The following is a 23,927-nucleotide window of genomic DNA, read 5'->3' as shown; positions in this document are numbered from 1 at the left end:
AAATATGGATTTATGGAGCTATTGACGCAGGGGGTCCAAACCTCGCCACGGGTGCCTGCACGAGATATTACCCTATAATAAAAACATCTGTGAACATATTTCTGATTCTAGGATTTTGCTACATTTATGAAACTGTAAACAAGAAAAACAGACAATTGAAGCTTTCTTTTTAAAACAACACAGAAGGGGAAACCTTGAAACAGCCAGTCTCGTACATTCTGTCCTCTCATGCAGAAATAACAGTGAAATAAACAATATTGTTTTGCATCCTTATCAGGGGCCACGGATTAGGGCCTCGGACCCACGGCTTTACACAATGTTATTAAAGGCCATGCCACTTTTGCTTTGCGTTTAGCCCGTGAATGCTGATAATGGATCCAATTGCAAAGTGTAAAACAAAGAAAATGTTTATTTTAGATGCCGATAAGGAGACATGAGGTGATTCCTGGCTCTCGGTTTTATCTTTGCATGGGGGAGGTGCCCTCTATGCAGTGTCACTCAGCCAGTCTGAGCTCATACTCCAGGCTACAAACATGGTGTAGCATTCTTGTTTTTGTGTGATGTAGGTGTGCGCATGTGGGTGTGTTTGCGGAAGCAACATAGCACCTAAGCTACAAAGTAAGGAAGGAGGAATTCAAAACAAAAGCTGAAATGTAAGGGGAAGGGCTGTGGAGCTGCATGGCGATTGGGGGGAGGGGGGGGGGGCAGGCTGCAGTGCTCATGCATGGATGTGTACCTACACCAGTTACCAAGGGGCGGAGCCTCTTGCCTACAGCACTTGAGTGTGTCTACATGTGACTGGAACATTACTGCCACCCTACAGTGGTGGAGGGAGTGCCGGCAGCAGGAGTGACCGTTCCTCGTTTACGTCAGTGTGTGAACAGAGGAATGTTCAATCTGTGGCCTATTTACAAAACAGCTCTTTAGTTACTTTCCTGATGACATGCTGACACAGTTGTTGCAGGACCTCTCTGCTGTCAGCTGGGACTCATTCAGAGCTCAAATAAATGACACGATCCTTTTCTTTACTGCACTTAACACGTCTGTATTCATTTACTCTGGACATGTGTTATGTGTCAATTAAACTAGCCTAGTTATGGCATTACCTGCCTTTGCATAACCATTTATGTGGCATTTACTTTTTCTTTTCCAAGTACATAAACGCAAAGCAAATAAAATTGCATTGACAATTTCCCCTTTCCTCCTGCAACCACCCACAATGGCTTCCACTCAGAAAGGAACAGAACTGAAGGGGATGTGACATTCGGTAACAGCAGTGACCTGCTGACCAAAATAAACAACACACACGTAATCCAGATTTAAAAGTAGCAGAGGGAAAGAAATGAGCTGATGCTGTTTCAAAGGTGCGGTCAGTTGTGTGACTGGTGTCTTTTCACTGTCATACCTCTGTATTATATTCCCTGTGTTAATGATATAACCTTCTTTTACTGTCTGTCAGAAGAAAAAAAAAACAACTTCTAATAAACCAATGCTGATAACCACAACATATGAAATAAATGTTCATGAACAAAATCATGGATAAAACACACACACAGCTACATTCATAAAAACTGTTAAAAAGAGGGGGTGGGTTGGATAAAAGAACAATCCACACAGCAGGACAATAGCAAACTCGTGGAATTAATAATACCGTTTACATCTTCCCAACACGTGTCTGGTTGTATGGCATCCCCTGTGGGATCAAACATGGCCCAATAACAGTTTACTAATTCCTATTAATATCTAGACTGTCTCAAAGGGCCATTCTTTTGTTGTGCAATAGAATGTGTGAAGTAGTTATTTACTTGATTTAGTCAAGTATTGCACACGACAACAGAACGGTGTCACTCTTACCGTTCTTTGTTCGATTTCTTTCCTTGCCTGTATTTCAGGAGGAAATTTACAGACAAAACATATGCTACAACCTTATAAAGTACAAAAGAAAGAGTATAATTGAGAACATTTACATTCAAATACATCTTATGGTGCATCAATGAACTACAGGATACCTATTACATTATATTTGCTAATACCATCAGACATTTAGAGGGTTAGTTCACCGTGAATAGTGGGAGCATGAATAAAATCCATTCACCTACTGTATTTGGGGTGAAGGGCGGAATTTCAGAACATTTCAAAACACAAATTAAACAAAAGTGATCTGCATTGCTTGATCACACTAGATATTTCTTTCAATAATTGTGTTGAATAGACCCTTTAACTACATCAACAGAACACAATAAACTGAGACGTCAACAAGTCATTCAGTTTATCATGTACCACGTGTGACCAGTAGGGGTAGACGTGAGACTTGGCAGATCTTGCTTCACCACATGTTGATTAGCAGTTTAAACACTGTACTCTGTGAAACTAACTGGTTTAGCAGCATTTACTTATGGATTACCCGTCCCAATAACTTTCAATGACTATAGAAAGTGACAAAAAATAACCCATGTATAGTTTAAACTTGTGCTTCACAGTGACATTTAGTCAAACTGATTGTTTCTGGTCGGGGAGTATTAGTCAGAAAATCAGAAGAAATTGCCATTTTGTTTCTCGTCATTACTTGAATTACTGAAAGAATCAGAGACGCAAAGATTCAAAGATATGGAACCAGGCTCAGGGAATATGTAGTCGTCTAGTTTTAAACTGGAACTTTATAAATGCGTTGAGTTGTGTTCATTACCAGCTGCGACAGCAACGCAGCGTTGTTTTCACCTAGCGAGTCTGTGTGCAACCATGGAAAAATGTGGTTCTGGAGACACCTATTGTAGCAGGGACTACTTAGGAAGTGGTTTTGGATACTTTGCCAGTTTCTTTACACCTGTGGACAGATTTTGTCAACACTGACGGTGTCACAACCGTGCAAGATGCTGAGGCCAAACTTTACAGGTGTGTAGTTGAGAATTTGAGGATTGTTGTTGTCCGATCCAGGGTGCTAGAAGTGGGTAAGGAGCTACCATTTTTACTGTTAAAGTTGAGAGAACTAAAAATCAACACAAAGCAATGCGATAAGATGAAGGCTTTGTATCTTTGTGTTATAAACAGCCTTGCAGCAGAAAATGGTTTAACTGTAGAAAAGCCGTAAGAAAGGACACGAGTCAAAGTGAAAATAAAAAGCATATTTATTTTAAATCGGTTCAAAGATGAATGTTCACTCGTGTACAAAAAATACATTAATAAAAACATTAACATATATTTTTGAATGGCAGTTGTTGCCTATACATTTAAAATTAAAAACATGAGGGGACAGCTTAGTCATGTCAAATGACACTGCTTCAAAACTGATCCCAGTATACATTTACTCGTCATATATACGTTAGCAAACAGAAGTATGAAGATCTCCTTAAGAAAGAAGATATATTGTGAAATCAATCATTCCTCAACTCAAACATTTCTTGTCCGTCTGTGGGAGTGGGAGGGGCTTCACAGCAACGCTCAATAGCGACCTGTGGAACCAAAAAGTGATTAAACCCATTGCAACCTGTTTAATGCCTCAATGAGAAGAGTGGATCATTTACTAAAGAAGGACTCACGAGGAGAATAAGACCGCGATCTGGACCGAGACCTGTAAGCCCCTCTGTAGTATGGGGACGGAGATCGCCTTCTGAAATGAGACAAAATTAACATTTTAACAATTACTTTCCCATCGTTAATCTGAACGACTACCATCAAAACAATGTGAGATATTCACCTGTATGATCTGTAGTGGTCCCTGTCATCATAGCGGTCACAGCCCCCTCTGTCGTATCCACGGTCGTATCCACGGTCGTACCCACGGTCATAGTCACGAGAGTTGCGGCGAGGACCACGTGGACCACTACTTTCGCCGCCGCCACCACCACCACCACCACTACTACTACTGCCACCACCACCGCCGCCGCCGCCGCCACCACCTCCTCCTCCTCCTCCACCACCGCCGCTGCCTCCACCACCGCTGTACAGAAGACAATGCAAAGATGAGATTCTATTTACAACCTATTTGGATTTAAATAAACTAAATTTAAGTGCTCCTTCACATAATCTGTTCTTTCTTCCTGACTGAGCTCTGCAGCTGGAAGTTCTACATCGTTGGTTCTAAAGGCAGTATTCTGTGTTTACTTTGTAACTTTGATTTAGATTAATTAATTAAAAAGACAAATTCTGTTTATGTCATGACACGTACCGGTCTTGAAGAAGTGATTACTCACCTGTAATGATACACTTCCAATATATTTGTCACTTCATTTGAGTCAAACTAGAGTAACCAGAGCTGAGTTAATTCAATAAATGGCAGTAATATTGTAGAAATTATAAGCAGAGCATATCAGATGCACCCTCAACGGCTCCAGTAATAGATTTTACAAAACCTGGTATCCATTTACAAACTATGTGAATAGCCTGGCTTGGAACTATGAACTCTTTACAGATGGTCAATCCTATGTATGCTTGAAACACATTATTATGCACATTGTGTGTGTGTGTGTGTGTGTGTGCGTGTATATATATATAGTTTTAGTTTTTTTCCTTGAGATGGCTTATCTCAATGTCTTATCTGATAAATAAAAAATACATATAAATAAAGCATTAAAAAAAACTGTATAAGTATTCATCTTTGATAGATGAGAAGAAAATCGAATCAAACACTAAGACGCCTTACTATGTGGGCCGACCCATGTAGATTCCAGGGGTAGGGGTGTGAGGTCTTTTTGTAATGGAGAAGTCCACCCTGATCCTACGACCATCCAGCTCCATGCCATTGGCTCGTTCCTTTGCCTGACAGAGAACAAACATACAAATGGCCTCTTTAGACCCAGAACATATTCCAGGAACACGTCAGTCAGGGGACTTTTCACGACTCATGTTCTTATACCTCGTTAGCGTCACCGTTGTTCTCGAAGTAGACGAAAGCAAAGCCCCTGGAGCGCCTCGACTGCTGGTCATACACGATAGAGACGTCCGCCAGGGGGCCGTATTTAGAGAAGACGTCCCTCAGATCCCTCTCTGTGGTGTACAAGCTCAGGCCAAACACTCCCACGCAACCGTTTGGGTCCGGATTAGCCTGCAATTTTACAGGTATTAACATTCTGAAGAGTCCTTCATACACAAAACATAAAAGGTAGTAGTGTTTAGGATCCGAGATTGAATACAGTCAGACATTATGCAGAAAGAGCACAAGCAAAGCTGACTTACGCGATTGCCGATGTGCCTGCGGCGGTTGGACATCGGTGAGCGGCTGTGACTCCTGCGCCGGCGCTCTCCACTGTAGGACCGACTGTGAGACCGCCGATGATAGGACCTCGAGCGGGAGCGAGATCGGCTATAGTGTCTCCGCGAGCCCCGATGGGAGTGAGACCTGTGTAGACAGAATCACTTCTAACATTCACACTGGTTCTGTGAGATATTCATCTTCAATTTCTCTACAGCTGCTTAAAAGAGACACATATGCATCTATATACGCAATGGTGACTGTATAGATGCATGTGGAGTCGCTCACCCTGATTTTGACCTGGACCGAGACCGAGATTTAGAGCGGGAGTAGCGGGAGCCTTCTTTCGAGCGGGCAGGTGACCGGGCGGGTGACTGGCTTGCCGACTTCCCAGAGCCCCTTCGACTCACACTCCTGGACGCAGAGCGAGACCCCTGAACGAACCGCACACACACACACACACACACACCAACACACCTCTTATCAGCGTCATTGAGAGGACAGACTGAGAAATTTGCCTAAATAATTCTATGTAGTAATTAAGACTATCCTGTGAAAAGTACAGAAAACAGGATAGTGGATTAGGAATGCAGGTAAATGCTATTTGGTTGACATGGATAATATGATAGCAACAGAATTACATTAAATCAATTCAATTATATTGGAAACATGATGAATTAACAGGAATTTGTCAGTTGTGTAAAAAAATTGCAATGATTTAAACTGCTTGTTGTATTCAATAACAAGAACATGCACGCATTTGACAAACAGACCAGAAAATTACTTAGCGCTGTGGCCTTATCCAGATTACCGACTTCATTTCTGTAACTTCATTACTTCACATTATTCTTCTTTCTTCAATTGTTTTACTTCTTCTTACTTCCCCCATCTCACACACTGCCCATACTTCTTCCCTCCTCATGTTTTAGCATGCACTCAACAATTGAGCTTCACACATCAGAGCTTCATATTATTGAAAATTAAGTGGACTTCTTCCGCACTTTCTTCTTAACCTTTATGAAAAAGAAAAGGATGGAGAATATATGACTACGATTAAAAACGGCACCCTCATTCAACTTAGTGTTATTATATCCTATGACATGCATGGAAATGTTTAAGACCACACAATACAATCCTTTAATGTCAAGTTCAATAAATATTTCACATTCAGTGGTTCTATATTTACTGATATGTCATATCGACCACTTTCATTTTGAACCTCTAAGAGGCATCTTGGTTGTGTTTTTTAAATGTCAAACACCTGTAGATTAATATGAGCTAGGTTTACCTCATATTTTTAACTTACAATTCCCTTTGCAATAAATATATTGTGTTCAAAGAATGTATGTAAAGTGGCCTCTAAGGAATCCAAATGTACGTCAAACCACTGAATGTGTATAATACTTACTAAACATTAAACCCCACAAACATTGATAAAACAAAAACAATTCGGCCTAACTTATCCCTAACGACCTCAAGATGCTTCTGCCAATCACTTGTGTTAACATGCATCATCTGCGCAGACATAACATCTTGGGAGTAAAAATACATTTTCTTGACATGCACACAAACACATATACACATTGTGACCTTGTATTAACCATTTACTTTAACTAAAACTACTATGCAACACGAGGGCTGAACGTGTGAGTTACCTAATGCAAATTGATAAGAAGACATCTTGAGGCCGTTTGTTGACATATAACGTTAGTTGCCATAAGCAGATTCAGATACAGAATGAGCCTTATACCGATATAAAATGGTATTCTTTGACGTTATAGTTTCTGCACACTGTAGAATTATCGTTAGCTATTCAAGATATTCAGCTCGTACGTCTGACTGCTTAAATAACGAGATCTGCCAACGTTATGCTAAATGTCTGGTTCCAAATGACTCATTCTTTAACGATTAGCGGTTTGGGTTTTAACAACATGGTTGCGGCCTAGCTAACATTGATCAGCGAGCGTTAGCTAGCTAGCTAGTGAGATAGCTAACTGGTATTAGCAGCAGTTATAATTTACAGTAACGTTACATTGGCTTGCCCTCGTGGAGACATCTAGCCTTAATATAAATAAATCTAAAATAAAATTGACATGTTCATGTTTCATAAAATAATCCAGTGATATTTTGTCTGGAGAGTGGAGCTAGCTAGCTAGCTAGCTAACGTTAGTCCACACAATGTGAAGACTGTTAACGTAACGTTAGTGTTATCATTTCAGCTGTAACGCTAGCTTAATTAAAACGTTTTAAAGCCTTCACAGAGACCATACGTACCCGCTCGCCGTAACCTTTGCCGTTATCGCTCATTTTTAGTGCCACCGAATATATATTACAATATCAGGTTTTTAATTCCGCTGTGCTAACCAGCTAGCTAGCTACAACCGCGTGTGTGTGTGCTGCAGCAGCTACTAGACTAGGGTCTATAATAAAAACCCTCCTCCGCGATGCATGCAGCGGCCGGGCACATGAGTATGATAAGCAATTAAGCTACTTTCTTCCAACATATACTCTTATAGTTTCTTCAACTAATTTTAGCCTCTTGAAGAGCTAGATCCATATTGACTATTTGACTGTGTATATCCAAATAACATAGTAAACTACTGAGAAACACAAACATTGGGGAAATGGTTGTAAATAGTTTGAGATTGCGAATGAACCTTGAAGGATTTACAGTCAAGCCTACTGTCAACGACAGTGTCATCTAAATGAAAACATTAAATGCTATACTGTTGAAATTCAGTAGGAGATGTACTGGTTTATGAAACTATAGTCCCCTTGTGGGATTTATAAAGTAACTATCTATCTATATGAAAACAATCAACCATGTTAATGTGCACTATTTCAAAGAGAATCTGCATGTTTTATGTAATTCTTCTTTTAGCAAGGAAATTAAATCAGAACATTTAGCAAATGTTATATTTAAGGGCTTTTTAAATGAATAAAAAAAAAGTAATATAAACGATATAACAAGCAATTTTATACATTCACACGGGAGCAATTAAGACCATGTTTTCAAAAATAAAGATGTTTCCCACATTGTTGGCAATATCCCAATGTGGCAGAGCTGGGGTTACCTCCCATAGGTGCAATGTCTGCTCCGTGAGGATTCCACAGCAGATGCAGTGGGCATCCTCCTGCAATGATGGTGAACACAAAGATTTCATTAATTATTACTTTTATAGCGCGTTTTTTAAGCATAGCAAGCTTAGCCGGAGGTAGTCTTATTCTCATTTTTAAGGCCGCCCCTCCAAATCGGAGCGCGTCATGGAGCGCCTTGCAGCCATGGAGAAGTCAACACCATAGGCGGGGGTGGTGTTTGTCCTGGGCTCCCGCGCCCGCTTAGCCATTACTTTCTCGGCCCTTCGCTCCCATTTCTGTTGCCAGGATCTTCACAATCGAATCGTAGTCTTTTGAGGGGCTGATCACGGTGACTATTTTTCCCTTGATGGTTTTCATTACCACAAGCCACCAGGTTAGCCATTCTCCCACTTGCTTCTTGCCTCTCGGGGGGTCTGGACACTCTACCACTGCCACAGCCACCCCAGACTTGTGGAGGAGGGGAGCTAGGTACCCCCCTTCTTTTTTTGCACATTTGTTCTACTTTCTCTCCAACCGACACCCTACTTACTTCTTGATGTAGGTCGGTTAGGTGTTGTTGGATGGCAGCGTCCCAGGTGGTCCATCCTCTTCCGTACAGGATGACCTGATGTTGGACGTTGCCTCTGTTGTCTTCATCCGGTGTCGGTTCTCCCGATGCCGCTCGTTCTGCCGCGTCGTCTCTCTGGTCCTCGCTGCCGTCTGGTGGCGATCCTTCATCGGGGCCGCTGGCTCGTCCCGCTGGGTCGCCTCCGTCTGCCGGCCGGTCCCTGGAACGTCTGGTCCGTTCTGCTGCTCTTGCACCTTGGACTTTGTCTTTGTCTTTGTTGTCTCGAGTTGCTTTCCTCATAAAGCCTCTCGTCGCACGTTGAGTAAGGGATGGGGTCAGGCTCTGGCCCCTCACAGCGTCGGATGTCTCTGGTCGATGGTCCTCCGACGTCTGCGGCTTCTCCTGTGCTGGCTTGTAAATACCACGCACAGCTTCGATGCGTGGATGTCTCGCAATCGGACTTCACTGAGCGTTGGGCAGCGTTACTTTCTACCCAAGTCTCTTCTCCTGGGGTCCTTCGTACACGAACGACAGCCTCTCTCGGCTGCCGGGGTTCTTCTTCTTGTTGGGCGCCACGTGTTAGATCCGGGGGTTCTCTGGCCCGATACGGGGCTACCTACTGACTCAGCTCTCTGTTAAAAGATTGGCGAGCTGGTGTTCTTGCGAGGAAACTCGCCTGGCTCTGCTAACTACCGTTACTCCTGACGTCTACCCTGCTTCCTCCTGGCCCCGGGCGCTCCTACCAGTCGCGTCAGTTATGGCAGCTTCCCTCTTTTGGATCCGGGCTCTTTGTAAATTGCCAGGTTTGGTTTTAACGGCTAGGATTACATCTAAAACCGTAAGGGATTGTTAAGTGGATAGGTCACTAGGATAACCATTCGGAACTCTCAGTTGTTAGACATACAATAGATTTAACTTTTTACTGCCACGAGGAACATTTACTACTTAAGCAAAATGAATGCACTTGAGAAATTTACTTTAAATGCAGATTAGATATTTATTGCAGGATGTATTTATTTAGCAGGGGCAAAGCTACAGCTCACATAAAATAATATTACAACACTTGATTCCATACCTTCAATTCTCTGGTTATACTCATTTGTTTTGATGCAGAGTCGGCTCGGTTGGAGCTGGATTTCAAAGGTGCGATGAAAAGTTATTTTTTGGAGTTGTCAGGGGCGAGGGTCTTGCCAGACCTTCCTCGCTCCTTCCTGCGCGGCAAACGAAGTCCGTTCAGTGATCTTCGAGGCTCAGTACAAAGTCTCTAGGGCGGCTGTGGTTCTTTCGTTGTCCAGTTGTTAAAGTTGAGCAGGGGGGATCGGTGATTCTCCATCTTTCAATCTTTGCTCACGAAGGGTTGTCTTCTTTGTCTTCTTTCTTCTTTGTCTTCTTTCTTCTTTGTCTTCTTTCTTCTTTGTCTTCTTTCTTCTTTGTCTTCTTTCTTCTTTCTTTTCTTGAGCAGAGACGAAGTCCACCGATGCGCCTGTCGAGCGAAGTCCAGTGTCTTCTCCGGTGGAGCACTAGGGTGGCTCCTGCGACGTTATCCCGCTGGCTGTTTGCAAGTCACTTCTTTTATAATGCCTTTGGGTTATCTGGACCCCCCCTCCCCTTACTCGGCACATGATTCATTCTTCATCATTATCTGTGTGTGCTTATTCTGTGGAGGTGTGGAAATCACCTTGCCTTCCGTAGGCCTGATCTTGCAATCCTAACGTCTCTGCATTCTTCACTTCCCCTTTTCCCACACTCATACAGTTCTAACACAGATTCGTTATCATAATCACAGTTACAGTTGTTAATCACTTTACTTAGTACATACTTGCTTATAAAATGATTATTGATCTCATCCTTCATCCTGATTATGCTTTGTGTCTTTTCTACTCAACCGCTACCCTGCACGAGCTCCTTCTCAACCTCTGTTATGTCCCCATCCCTTCAAGCCAACACTCTGCTTACTTCCTCTATCTCCGCACTTTCACCACACACACAGACTGCACTCTTACTCAGATACACTTATTACTGTATTGTTATTATCAGATTGACATTTGTTAAAATCACTTTACATTTGTTATGTAATACAAGCTTGCTTTAAAATGATTATTGATCTCATCTTTTAAACTATAATCATACGCTTTATGTCCCTTTAGCCTAATTTACATACCGAACATGTATTCCCTCATTTAAGGCAGCTTCATGGGATCTCAACTCTTTTTGACAGTATACACACCATTAACATCAGACTGCTAACTGTCTGTTCCTGCTATCTGTTAGTGTTTCTTTGCCTTTCCTCCCCTTTCTCTTCCACTACAACTAGGCAGTGAAGAGCAGAACATAATAACTAAGATGTGGCGTTTTATTTCAGGGTAAGAGCACTTATAGCTTTTGTAAGTGATTGTAAGGTGACAGCCAGGGGTACAGGAAAGCTCCTAAAAAACAGAGGTGCTAATATAATTAGTTTTTGTTTCATTGATTAGTCTGATTTAAAACTCCTGACATATTTCACAAGGTTTAGTGCAGGGTAAGGTAAACATGTATTCATTTTTATTTTTATTTAAGTAAAACCCTACATCATTCCACATGGGTGAATGGGTAAAAAAAAAGGTTACCGTAACTCTTGTCAGACTGAATTTCAGTCGAATGTATGTCCACCTGAAAGCAATGTCAGACACTCCATGGACAGAGATGTGACCAAAGATGTATGAAACAGACTATTTCTCCATTACAGATGCACTTTCTTTATTTTAAGTGAGCAGAAGCAGAGAAGGAGGCAGAAAATGGAACAAACTGATTTGAAGATCAGATGCAGTGATCTAATTGGCAGCAGCAGGCACATCGAAACACACAAATCACAGTGCTGATTTGAGCTATGTTAGAGAAAAGCAGCTTTCAATTCTTACTAGCCCCTTTTATTCATGCTTATCTTTATCACAGATTAGCAGATTGTCCTCAGAGTTGACTGAATGCAATCTAAAAGTACAGACTAGAATTCTGATAATAAATCTATGATGGAAAGATGAAATTGCTATAGAGTAATATTGCCTTATCTACTCAAGACCAGAAGTTACAATGAACCACTTCACACATCTGACAACAGAATATGACAGAATATAACACTCTGGATCCAGCTACTCATTGACACCTGTAGTGGGGAGTAGAGAAAAAATGTAATCAATGATTTTGAATGAAAGAAAGATTTTTTTTTCAGTCAGAATATGTGTACGTTCACCTACCGCAGTTATATAGGACATTTATTTTATGAAGATCTAGGTTACTGGGTCCATCTCGCTGGCCAATGGGAATGTAAGGATCTGGTCTGGGGATTATTGTTGGTCCACCATCTTCAGAGAAGGCATATCTGTATGAAGGACACATAAAGTATATGGTATTGTGACGCCCCAGCAAAGACATTCAAAACCAATAATTATGTTGCCTCAAAGAGCAGCTCACCTTCCATAATGCATGACAGAGTTGTAGTCATATGGACTATTGAGATTGTTTGTCGCCTGTTTCCTGAAGTTATGAATGCGGTCTGTCAAAACATAAAAGACACAAGGAAATCACAAACTAGGTAAAGAGACGGCTCTTCTGAATGTAAGGACATAATGTAGAGTGGTCATCATTCATCCAAACCTGGCATGATGTTTCTCCATACAATTGAGACATACTGGTCTCGGTCTGAGCGAGACTGCTCATGAACAAAGCCCAGGGCGTGCATTAACTCGTGGGAGGCCACTCCTGACCACATGCACCCAGGAGTCTGCAGCGACAGCACCTGGCTGCCTCCAGTCTGCCCCAGAAACGACCAACAGCTTGGGGGTACATAATCAGAAAAGGCATGTGTCATCATCACAATGCAAAAATCACCACGTAAGAATCACATACACAGTCAATTTCAAGACGTTTAAAAAGCCACGCGTCGCTGTTTATGCTCACCCATATCTAGGCTGGATATCGAGGAAGCTGGCCTCATGAGTGCGTGGAACAAATTTAATACATGTTCCAGAGGCAATGTCCTGCATCCCAGTTTCTATGGTGATTCTGTCCATGTCGTCTACAACCGAAAAAAAACACTTGAGTTTAACGGAAAGATTTGAACTCCCAGTGCCTTTTCAACACCTCTTTATATGTGTGTATTCATACCATATAGTGGAGAGAGCATGACGGGAACGTAAACAAATCCATCAACTGATTTTGGCCACAGACAGGCATTGCCTGGGCAGGTTATGGCACTCCGTACATAGGAGGTGGCAATATCTCCCTCTCTGAAGGACAGTCCTCGGGGGGCTCGCAATCCTGATGGGAGACAATAACATTGAGTTAGTCCAGGGTGTGCTAAACAACTTTTACCCAATTCACATGCTTACGTACTCCTGTTGACTTCCAGGATTTGATCCATCGCATTCATTTCATCGTGGTCTGTATTTTCATCTGAACACAAAAACAGACAGATCATTACATTCTTCCTCGATTTTCCAATATGTAGAGTACTATCATGATGAAGTGAAGTTAATTTAAGAGCCCACCTGAGTATTTCCTTTTCAACCTCACTTTTCCCTCGTGCACTCCAGTAGAATTCTGTAATACAAAGATGCATTAAAATACATTCTGGTTGCAAAGCATGATGAGATTAAAAGGTTTTTTTTCCTCTGAAATCATTTTTCTTGGTACTGACCTTAACGGGTAGAGTGTACACCTGGGTCAGCAAGCCCAATAAAACACCCAGAAGGATCATGGTAGAATGCATTATTGTGCTTCAGACTGGTGTACCAGTTTCAGTCTGCGGTCCTGCGATGCAAGAGCTAAATGAATTCCTCCCCTCCACTGAATCTATATAGGCACTTCTCCTCCTCTGCTCTGTACTGATTGGGCACATGTTCTGCGATGAAGCACGATTAAGACCCCTTATCATCCGGTGTGTGTAATTTACTCAAGTCCACTGCTGATCCTTAACAGGTGGTCCTGATGCTGACCTGGACTTGGGCCCTGTACTTAGTGCATGTAAGATTCAGCACTTTCAGAAATGAAGATACTTTCAGGGTGTTTTGCTGTTGGATGTGCTACAACTCAGCAGTTGCTATCACGAGAATAACTGTCCACCCAGTCCAACAGACCAGCAATTTGTGTCTGACTGTACCAGCAACCAGTGATTTTGCGATAAACTATCAGATGATAACTGTCTTGACAACAATCATTTTGTCGCATCGGTAAATATATAAAAACAAACCCTTATCCATCTCCAAAAAGTATTTCTATTTATATCAAGGGGCCAATTTGAAGAACAATGACGTTTATGAAATCTTGCCCCCGTCACTGCAAAACATTACAGTACGATAATATATCTAAGTTAAGGGTGCATGGTTTCAAGTATGGATACATTCGTGTCTTGGCAAACCATAAATTGGGTCTTTATTAATCCAGGTATTTGTTTTTCCGGTCTTCCTCTAATTAAAACGTACTTCCATCTAGTTATCCTTCAATGTGATCACATGACCCATGCATCAAAAAGTTACTGCAGTATTATGTATGCCAGCATGTGTGGTACTGCAGTATGATATTGACATTCGAGTCATCTGTTACTGATTCATGAAATGACATGCTGTATACTTTATATTGGGTGGGTAAGGACACTTGGATGACTACTTCTCTCTTTACTATGATAGTTTACACCCCCGCTCACATTCTCAGCCTTCTGAACATCAGCGACATGTCTTGTTTCAACAAACACGACTGCATGCACACGGGGCAAATGCTGATGAAACGCTTGAATCAATCTTTATTGAAATTGTTTCGATGATTTAACATTGTTTTATTGTATTAGCGTTCAGCAAATTCCTGTTTCAACTCAGTCCAGTTTGGTTAGTTATCATCATTGACAGCTATGGAGAGAGAGAGACAGAAAAAAGTGACATGGTTGGTATCATAAGCCCATATTGCAATATGGGTGGGCTCTGCAATAGTTACTTCAGGATGTTTGTTACTGACCACATTTATAAAGCCTGTTGATTTTCATCTTGTCAATGTGGCTGAGAGCTGCCGCCTGGCCCAGCCGGATGTCCTTGCTGTTCTGGCTGTTCTTTGGAATGATGGTCGGCTCCCCGTCCTGAGAGTAGGCATACCTGAACATATAAATAGTATGTGTTACATCATAATACATACACCACAGTATAATATATTATTGAGGGATCCACATCAAATTATGACTTACATCCCAAAGTGCATGATCGAGCCGTAGTCATACGGTAGGTCCAGACTCTCAGTCTTGAATTTTTCAAAGTTCCTCAACCGATCTGTTAGAAGTTGGAAAATATTTCATACTAAATATATGTGAGAATTCATTTTGATATGTGTTGTTGTTGATTTCACATTTTTGTTTTTAAATTGGTATGGAAATACAGTTAATCATAATTGTTCTTCAATTTACCATTAATTTACCCCCCCCCCACATCCCTTCCTGCCCCTTTGACATTACCCCTCCAAATGTTTGGCCACATGATGGTGACATAGTTGTCCCGGTCAAAGCGAGATTGCTCGTGCACAAAGCCCAGGGCATGCATGAATTCATGGGAGATCACTCCAACACGGAGGCAGCCGGGACTCTGAAGAGACACGGTCTGTCTTCCACCACGCGCACCAAGGTAGGACCAACAGCTGGATGAACACACACACACACACACACAGCACATGTCATTAGATCAACTTCAAGGAGAGAGTTTAGTATTGTACCGTAGAGCAGGATAGTTGATATTAAATGATAATTCTTTCCATTTAAAGTCCACTTATATTTCTAAAAGCTGCTGCATTTCACATCTCTTCCACACAGAAAAACATGTTGCCAAAGGAGTAACATTTTGACTCTCACCCGGACTTCGGCTGGATGTCGACGTAGTCTCGTTGGTGAGTCCAAGGAAGAAACCGCACACAGGTACCTTTCTCTACACTTTCCATCCCTTTCTTTATGAGCTTTGTCTCCATTTCCGCTGTATATTTGTAAAGACAGAGCGGTGAGGAACAGACAAAATCATCAAATACAAAGTTAGTGAATTGCAAAAAGTATCAGACTGTGTTGCATTTGTTTACACTTAGAAAAGTACAAATAACATACAGTATTCAGGTGAGAGCTTATATGCAACATAGACATGTCCATCCACTGACTTAGCCCAGAGGCAGCTACGAGCAAAGCAGACTTTGGAGCGCCTTCCATGAGAAACAGCAATGTCGCCCTCTCGGAGACTGGTTGTGCCGTCTATAATTCGGGAAGCTGAGACAAATATCAGTGAAAATGAAATCATTCTAGACATGGCAAACAGGAGCGCATTTATTGTGTAAACTGCAAAAGAATACAAGTAAATTGTGTGAAACTTGCCTTGGAACTCATTAGCTTTAATGATTTCATCCATTGCTGTCCCATCATACTCTTCCCGTTCTGAAAAAAAAATTGCTTTTAGTCAGCGTGCTGTCTCGTATAAACATTAAGCTCCAATCCAAATTGCATTTACCTTTATAGCCAACGGGACCCCATTTTGGGCTGAACAAAAATGTCTGCAAAAAAAGATGGACAAAGTTGTTTGCAATTCTGTTGCAGTCTGCTGCTGAACTTGTCCCACTCCAATCCCATGAATATTTACCTGAGCATGTACGGCCGATAGAAAGGTGGAAGCCAGGCACAAGAGGATAATCTGCTCCATCTTTGCCAGTCAGATGTCTTCAGTGTTGCCATTTTACCTGCACAAACACCCACGCTTTATAGGTGTTCCAACTCTCTGTCCAGAGATAATACCCATGATTATATCAGGTAAATTACTAGGTTACTGTTATTTGTTTGTGAGTGAGGTTAATCCCCATATTAGATTGATTCTTTCACAAACAACAACTCCAACAGGAGGATAATGGGAGGTCTCACTGTGGGTAATTACAGCTCCACTTCAATGACGAGCTTAAAATGAAATGGTTTAATGTTTGGCACTGGTTGTTGGGCAATTTTAGGCTTTGGATGTCTTAACATCTACCAGGAGGGCTGTTTTCTCTCTACTGAAGCTAAACTCACCAACAGTTGGCATGCTATGCTATGCTGCGCTGCTAACTTCAGATGATCAGTTACTATTGCAAAACACACTTGTGAATAACATTTTCTCATCCAAATAGGTTTCAAAAAGAAAAGAAAAAACTACCGCCCGAACAGGGACTTGAACCCTGGACCCTCAGATTAAAAGTCTGATGCTCTACCGACTGAGCTATCCGGGCTCTGGCATCACCACCGGAAGTGCTTAATATAAAGCGGTGGAAGTGGAAAAGCCGGCCGCGAGTTCGACTCCCGGTACCACAGGTCTACATCACTCTCTTAATTGCTTCCACGTTCCCCTCACTTGCGTCTTGCAAGGAAAGAGGAATGAAGAGAAATGCGTTAAGAGAAATGAGACGTCCATTCCTTATAAAGTGTCACGTGAAGCGACGTCTGTTTCTGATGACATCGGTCGCGGATCACAGCTGTCAGTATTTAATCTGTCTGTCTTAACTCTGGTATGAAACTCCAGTGATGTTGAGAAAAAATCCTATCAATCGGACCCTGGTGGGAGGGACTAAAACTCAAGGAAAAGACCCAAGTGTGAGGGAAACGATGCAATTAAGAGACTTGGGGTGTACCGGCAGAGATTTAAGGAAACACTTTCGTACCAAAATACATCATGCCCGCTTTTTCTAATCATACATTTCAGTCGCACTTGTCTCCTATGGTAGGTTGATGCTAATGAAAACTTTACAGCACGTGTTAGCGTTAGTTATCTCTTTCTCAGAAAACTAAACGTTGTGATTCCCTCATTAAATTGCAGGAGCAGATCAGAGAGCTGCAGCATGCCATCCAAGAAACCACTCGCAGACTGGCCGAAGTCAGGCAAAAAAGACTGCATGCTGAAGAAGAGATAAATCAATGGTAACGTTACCGGTGTTATAGTCCGAGTATGTAGCGTTGGTTTGGTTAACTCGAGGTGTATTGAAGTTGGTCTCTCTGGATGAAAATGCGGGAAAAACACGATTTAGTCTCCACCTGTGTCCTCTCTGTGACGTTTTTGCATAAGTCACTCGGTGGTTATTGGTATGGGTACAAAATCATTGTTGAAGTTTTAAATAACAAACACAGAAAAGCACACGATTGACTCTCGCTTTCATGTTCAGCTTTTTGTTACATTTGGCCCCCTAAATGTTTCATGTCCTTCAGAAAAAGAAAAATAGTATAAATTTAAACAGATGCCATCTGTGAGAGGAAGTAGCCTACTTTGCGTGATAACACTAAAGTTATAAAATTAAACAAATGTAGGCTACATTGAAGCATTCTTTGGACAAAGTTTAGGAGCAGCAGCAAGAGGAGTAGTGGCATTCGCTCAAGGCTACCACTATCAGCTGTCAAAAAGGGGAGGTTGTACAAAACTATGCTTAAGCAGAACATGTTGAGACTCTTAACTTTGTAAGTTGTTATCAAGTCAAGATGAGTTGCAGGTCTTTCAACTTGATTTTTATATTTGTTAATCGAGTGTGATTTGAAGTGAGTCACCTGCTCTGCCTCTCTAATATGCAGCATGCTTACCAAATGTAAAGACAGCCGCATGTCAAATATATATACATGTATTTATTTTTTTTCACAACAGACATTTTTACATAATATGGCAGAGAAATAGTCAGAATGACCTCCACGAGAAGGAAGTGTTGCTTCATGCTTCCAGGAACGGACCATAGATCCTTTTTACATGATAAACCTCAGTGTCCTGACCTGTTACCCAACAGTTTCTATAGCTTCATTTAAGGTTGACCAAACAATACTTTATAGACTATTATATCATACAGTTATGACTTTGTTTCATTTGTATTTCTCTTATGATTCCTGTTCTCATTTTTACAGTACGGTAGAAACTGTGCGGAGAATGGATCTGATGATGGAAAAAGGTAAAGTTGTGAGTAAATTGGTTGCACTGGGTCATCTGCTGCAAGAGGAAAAGCACCTTTCTGAAGAACTGAACGGACAAGCCTCTGTGGACAGGTTAATATGCTGTGCTATGTGCATAGAGAGAGAGTGTATCCTTTGCATAAACCAAACTTGTTGTCTTATCCAGAATGATTTCACTGCATTTATTGTCTTTCAGCAACGAAAGGAATGATTTGCAGGAAAGGAGTGAGCACATCACAAACAAAGCGAGAAGCCTTGCTGCTGAAATTCGGGAGGTGGAAAAGCATCTGGCAGAGACAAAGGCTCGTAATATGGCTGGTAAGGGGAGCTTGGAGCTTAACTTGGATTTGAAATGCAGTATTTTGTAATCTGCTGTCTTTCTTTGCCAACAGCACGAGCTTTGATCCGAGCATCAACTAACAAATCAAAGAGAAATCCACGCAAACCCAAGTGAATCAAAAATGTAACATTTGTTTTAAAGATTACAGGCATGTCTGTTTTTTTATTTTTCAATGCGTTTGATATTCATATTAAATTGTGTACATTTTTTTGTTTCACTTAATAACATGTTTGACTTGATCTTGTCCCAGGAGCACTTTAATAGCTCAGCAGGATAGCTCTCTGGATATGCATATTTGGTTTGTTAAAAACAAAAAGCAAGTGGTGGTACGCAACTGTCACAGTGGCTGTCAACCCAAGTAAATGCATGATAGTAAGGGGCTTAAATACTGTGAAATATGAATATCCTTCAGCTAAAAGGATAATTGGGTCACTGATGCACCTGTTTTTGTTTGTCTGTCTAACATTAGTGTTAAAATCTACACTCAAAAAAACGATTCAAGCCCTTCTTAAAGGTGACACATTTAAATCGTGTTTGATTAATTTAAATATATCAAGTTAAAAAATGAACACATTTATATTTAATGGGTCTAACATAAAATGCATGAATACTTTCATTTATTAGATGTATTTAGGTTGGATGGTGTGTATCAACTCAAAATAAATGTGTTTGGTTGGGGGACTACCCCTTGCGCCTGTACCAGATCACGTGCTCTCAGTGTCTTTCCCCCCTTTCCGACTGCAGCAAGATTCAAACCGACCGTCCATTCTTTGGTAAGTAACTTTATATATTTTGTTGTAGTAGTTTAGACTGTACCTCGCTGTCAATGAAGGCTTCCATTCTGTAATAATGACCACAATGTGTGGAACAGACGTGATAACTTAGCCACACGACTGTTCCGTTTTTAATAAGATCGAAGGCAACACAGGCTAGCTAGCAAGCTAGGTAGCCAACGTGGTTTGCATTATAGAGCAGACCAGAGATCAGGGTACTGTCATTAATACGGCTTGGACGCAGCGCCGAAGGCTTCCTTATGAACTGTGTGCACTAAAAAACAGTAGGAGAGCAGTTAAACGAGCAGACTACGGTCTCCCCCTCTCCAGCGCCATAATGTCGGCAGGCAGAGCAGGCAGAAGGCCACTCTCTCTAGTAGTGGGCGTTCAGTTGTAGTGGGTTTAGCCACGTTTTCGTCACTGAAAAATGTTTAATATGAATAAATCATGAGCTCATAAAACCGCTGAATTCCTCTCACTCGCGCGGGCACCTGATGCATGAACACACGGAAGTCAGCGGCGTTTTAGCGCAGCAGCCATAGAAATAGAACGAGCGTAGAACGGACATTCCCATTCAAACCGATGTAACTGGATCAGAGCAGCGGCAGTTTGTACGTGTACCGTCGTCATTGTGAAGAACTGATCGATGTAGCGGGCTAACTTTTCTGTTATACTACGGTCAATGCGCAGTGTTGAGCACTATTTTCTTTTGAACGAGTAAAACGACCAAGACAAACATCGATGTCCGTTCTACTCATTGTATTTCTATGACCTTACACTGTGTGAACGCAGGCAGGAGTGCGAATGAGTTTTCAAGGCAAACAGTTTGATATTTTATTAAAATGACTGTCTTAATCTTATTTAACACGCTTGCATGATTTGATTGCTGTTGTATGTAGCTTTAGTGTTGCTGTAAAAGGTGAATTGCTAGTCTATTCTAAATGGTAACATTATATTTGTGAGTGCTCTAAAGCACTTTTGACTTGACTTTGTTTTATGTGAACTTTGGATTATTCCAGCCTTTCCCTCCACTAATATATTTATCTCATCTTTTGCAGTTTGATCAGCATTACCAAGCTTCTTGAGGCAACCTCCTAATGATAGCACGTAATAGGTTATATGCTCGATGCAAGCTGATCTCTCATTGTTATTTGTTCAGTTTGATATGTACTAATTATCTTTATTCTCTTTAGGACTCTGCATGTGGCAGTGTAAAGAATGCAGTTTGGAACTAGCTAGCAGGTATTTCTTGTTGCATGGGCATTGTAGGGGCAGTTATCGCTATACATGTCCATACATTACCCATGTACATTTAATACATGGAGTAAGCTTCTAAATCACACATGCTGAACTGCACATTCAACCAGAGATTGTGGAGCAGAGGCCCCTTCCCTGTTCCAGCAAAGTTAAGTAAGTAAATGTGTGTTTCTATGTGTTTACCATTTTGATGATTAATGGCTTCACAATCGCAATTTGAATCTAATAATCCCACATAATGTGATAGTAATTATAATAAACAAGTAACAAACAGCTGTATTTTGTTTGTTATTCAGGTCAATGCAGAGTTCCTGCTGATCACCACCAAGCCATTTCAATCAAAGTTCATGTCACAGCTGGACCTCTTCTCAGACTCCCTGATACAGGGCTTAAAGAGCAAAGGAGGTGTGAAGGAGAAAAGGTCAAGGATGTCCTGACCATCAATGATTTGGTTAGTACATATGTATACAATATTAGTTTCACTGTATTGGGGTGGTTATTGTAATATTTTCTTGTCCATATCTGCTTTTTTTAAAACATTTGATGAATAGTAAATGGCCTGCTTTTATTCTGCTTTTATCCAGAACCTTTAGTGTGATGACATCAACACCAAAAGGGAAGGGCATCTGAGAAGCCTGTCATCTACCTCAATGAAGATCCAGACTCTTTATCAATCTGGTAAGTTTATCGCAATATGTTTCCCATGTAGCGTCAAAGTGTTACCCATATATATATATATATATATATATATACACACACATGTTTGTGGATTAATCACAAGTTTAAACACAAGTTTTCTGTGTTTGTGTTGTTGTCAGGCTTCCGCCGCTGAGGATGCAGTGAGGGACATCACATTCACTGTCATAAGGATTTACATGATCCAAAGAGATTGGGAGCCAGAGGACGTGGGACTTGATCAACTGCATTAAAGTCCTGAACAACGTAGACGGTGTCATCATGGCGTTCATCATGATTTGGGCTAATTTGTGCCCTTAATCTAAGCTTTCCAGACAACTTCAAGTACATCTTTGAGCTTCTCCAGAAGGTCATAATGAATTTGGATGGGCACAAGCTGAATTCTAAGATACAGGAGCTGAAAATCAAGATGTTTGCACAAGAGGTGAACACCAAGTGACAAAGCCAAAGAACCTTGTCAGATATTTTGGATGTTTTCTACTTTCATCTTCCGCCCAGTCAACGACAATCCATGACCTCATGGATGTTTTCCTGGTTCTGACATTTTGAAAAAATTGACTAAGCTGCACAGAGGCAAGCCAGAGACTGTAAATTGCGGAACTTTTACATGTCACTGCAAGCTTGGTTAAGTGTTTACCCGCAGAAAGTTTTGCCCAATTCACCTCCACATCCCAACTCGAGTGTGATTACGCTTGAACGTCAACTTGCACGTCCATTTTCCTCGTTGTCTGATTGAATGACTCTCTACTCGAGTTGAAATGGACCCTAACACAGTTCAATACGCTGTAACTTCCATTGACTATGAGTATCCTTGTTATTTATAATCTATAAGTTTTAGTTTGTGGATGTTTTGTGATTTTACTGTTGTAGCCCAAAAGTGGTCCAAGTTGCCTGTTTCTGCACATGATAACACATCATCGGCTATTCTTCAGTGTAAAGGAGTCCTTTTGTACTACCATCTGTACTGGTAGGAAAGAAAACAGCTGTATTGCTCTTGACAAACCAAAGTAGTGGGAATTTAGCACTTGCAATAGTGGTTGTACATATCGATTGCAGGAAGTTTTGTGCTTTTTGGAAATGATAGTTTATGGTGAGTGACTACACTGCAGTGCAATGATATTCCCTGTTTGGAGAGCAGTGCATAGCCTCCACCCTCATGGCGTCTTTGTTTGTGGCGCCAAGGGATTTGGGATAGCTTGGTATTTATTTGTCACCAGTTGTGGAGCTGTTACAAGACTACTGTTTTAATATTTAAAAACGATGAAAGATGCACTGTATAGATCCTTTTGGAATTTTTTTGCTATCCTTTTCTGATCAGTGTTTTTGTAAAAAAAACAAATTATATTTAAAAAATGAAATGCAGGCTCTAGAATCATGGATGGTCAGATTTGTACCATATTTAATGTATTTAAGCATTTTCAATAAAAAACACTTGAACTAGGTTTTGTCTCGTGTCTTAATTGGGGGTCAAATAAAAAAAAGTTTTTTACCTGATTAATTCATTTCCAATGAATTGTACTATATTGAGTCGGACTAACACAAATCAATTTCATTTCATGAATGGTATTTTTTTATTTAGGTTGTATTTGATAAAATTGAGTCGGACTAACTCAATTTAATTATATTGCATGGATGTTTTTAGTTTAAGGTAGGTTTAACTATATTTCCTCGGTGGAAAACCTGCCCACAATTTAATTGAGTTCATCCAATGAATTATTTTTTTGAGTGTACTTGTGTCTAGTTGATTCATTGCAGACACACAATATACAGTATATTTTTGCTTAAATAGTGACTTATACAAACAGCCCTGATATAAACTTCTATTGATGACTCTTTTCTCACTGTGCATACAACTGATTATTGCTTATAAGAAACCACCACCTTCACTTTTATAGCAGTCTTTAACAAGAAAGGCCAGAACTCGTGCAATAAATAAAAGGTCTATGGCCACCGAGTAAAGGTAGCAGTACCACAGCATAAAAATATCTGTTACAAGTTGACGTCCTGCATTGAAACAATAACTAAACGTGCAAAGGTATTGGCATCAAATTAAAAGTAAAACTGTCATCGTGCAGAATTGCCCATTTCAGAAT

At 41.0% G+C, this 23,927-nt stretch overlaps 3 protein-coding genes and 1 long non-coding RNA gene across 8 annotated transcripts; 1 reads left to right on the top strand and 3 right to left on the bottom strand.

Moving 5' to 3' along the window:
- Positions 1 to 3,107: 3,107 nt before the first annotated feature.
- On the bottom strand, positions 3,108 to 7,595 carry tra2b (transformer 2 beta homolog). 4 transcript variants are annotated; one of them, XM_079277473.1, is made up of 9 exons: positions 7,463 to 7,585; positions 6,069 to 6,201; positions 5,477 to 5,622; positions 5,173 to 5,335; positions 4,853 to 5,041; positions 4,640 to 4,755; positions 3,695 to 3,937; positions 3,537 to 3,607; positions 3,108 to 3,449 (listed from the first exon to the last, which is right to left on the bottom strand). In XM_079277473.1, the coding sequence occupies exons 2-9, from the start codon at positions 6,108 to 6,110 to the stop codon at positions 3,439 to 3,441; spliced, it is 981 nt and encodes a 326-aa protein (XP_079133599.1). In that variant the 5' UTR covers positions 6,111 to 6,201; positions 7,463 to 7,585; the 3' UTR covers positions 3,108 to 3,438. The 4 variants fall into 4 exon arrangements, with proteins under 4 accessions (XP_079133599.1, XP_079133602.1, XP_079133601.1 ...); XM_079277476.1 differs by lacking the exon at positions 6,069 to 6,201 and having other exon boundaries at positions 7,463 to 7,595; XM_079277475.1 differs by lacking the exon at positions 6,069 to 6,201 and having other exon boundaries at positions 7,454 to 7,572.
- A 4,364-nt stretch (positions 7,596 to 11,959) lies between these two features.
- hce2l1 (high choriolytic enzyme 2-like 1) lies at positions 11,960 to 13,578 on the bottom strand (the record flags this gene model as incomplete). Its single annotated transcript, XM_079276635.1, has 9 exons — positions 11,960 to 11,973; positions 12,065 to 12,189; positions 12,282 to 12,363; positions 12,465 to 12,643; positions 12,768 to 12,885; positions 12,975 to 13,127; positions 13,203 to 13,262; positions 13,358 to 13,409; positions 13,507 to 13,578. The coding sequence occupies 9 exons, from the start codon at positions 13,576 to 13,578 to the stop codon at positions 11,960 to 11,962; spliced, it is 855 nt and encodes a 284-aa protein (XP_079132761.1).
- A 1,112-nt stretch (positions 13,579 to 14,690) lies between these two features.
- Positions 14,691 to 16,519, bottom strand: hce2l2 (high choriolytic enzyme 2-like 2; the record flags this gene model as incomplete). Its single annotated transcript, XM_079276634.1, has 9 exons — positions 14,691 to 14,710; positions 14,817 to 14,950; positions 15,040 to 15,121; positions 15,304 to 15,482; positions 15,694 to 15,811; positions 15,937 to 16,092; positions 16,198 to 16,257; positions 16,331 to 16,373; positions 16,460 to 16,519. The coding sequence occupies 9 exons, from the start codon at positions 16,517 to 16,519 to the stop codon at positions 14,691 to 14,693; spliced, it is 852 nt and encodes a 283-aa protein (XP_079132760.1).
- A 3,316-nt stretch (positions 16,520 to 19,835) lies between these two features.
- LOC306783453 lies at positions 19,836 to 23,275 on the top strand. Of its 2 annotated transcripts, XR_013772298.1 has the most exons (5): positions 19,836 to 19,881; positions 20,940 to 21,291; positions 21,435 to 21,589; positions 21,723 to 21,816; positions 21,957 to 23,275. It is a non-coding gene; the product is annotated as an uncharacterized lncRNA (long non-coding RNA). The 2 variants fall into 2 exon arrangements; XR_013772299.1 differs by lacking the exon at positions 19,836 to 19,881 and having other exon boundaries at positions 20,284 to 21,291.
- Positions 23,276 to 23,927: the final 652 nt, after the last annotated feature.

This window comes from Melanostigma gelatinosum (assembly GCF_949748355.1).
Source record: "Melanostigma gelatinosum genome assembly, chromosome: 10".
Taxonomy (NCBI): Eukaryota; Metazoa; Chordata; class Actinopteri; order Perciformes; family Zoarcidae; genus Melanostigma; species Melanostigma gelatinosum.
This window is presented reverse-complemented; position numbering and strand designations above follow the sequence as displayed.

Bases quoted from the DNA above. Each gene is read 5' to 3' on its own strand.
- tra2b (XM_079277473.1), bottom strand. From the start codon at position 6,110: ATGAGGAGGGAAGAAGTATGGGCAGTGTGTGAGATGGGGGAA. The intron at 5,623-6,068 runs GTAAGAAGAAGT...CGGTTCGTTCAG, and splicing joins CAGTGTGTGAGATGGGGGAA to GGGTCTCGCTCTGCGTCCAG. The intron at 4,756-4,852 runs GTATAAGAACAT...GTTCTCTGTCAG, and splicing joins ACAACGGTGACGCTAACGAG to GCAAAGGAACGAGCCAATGG.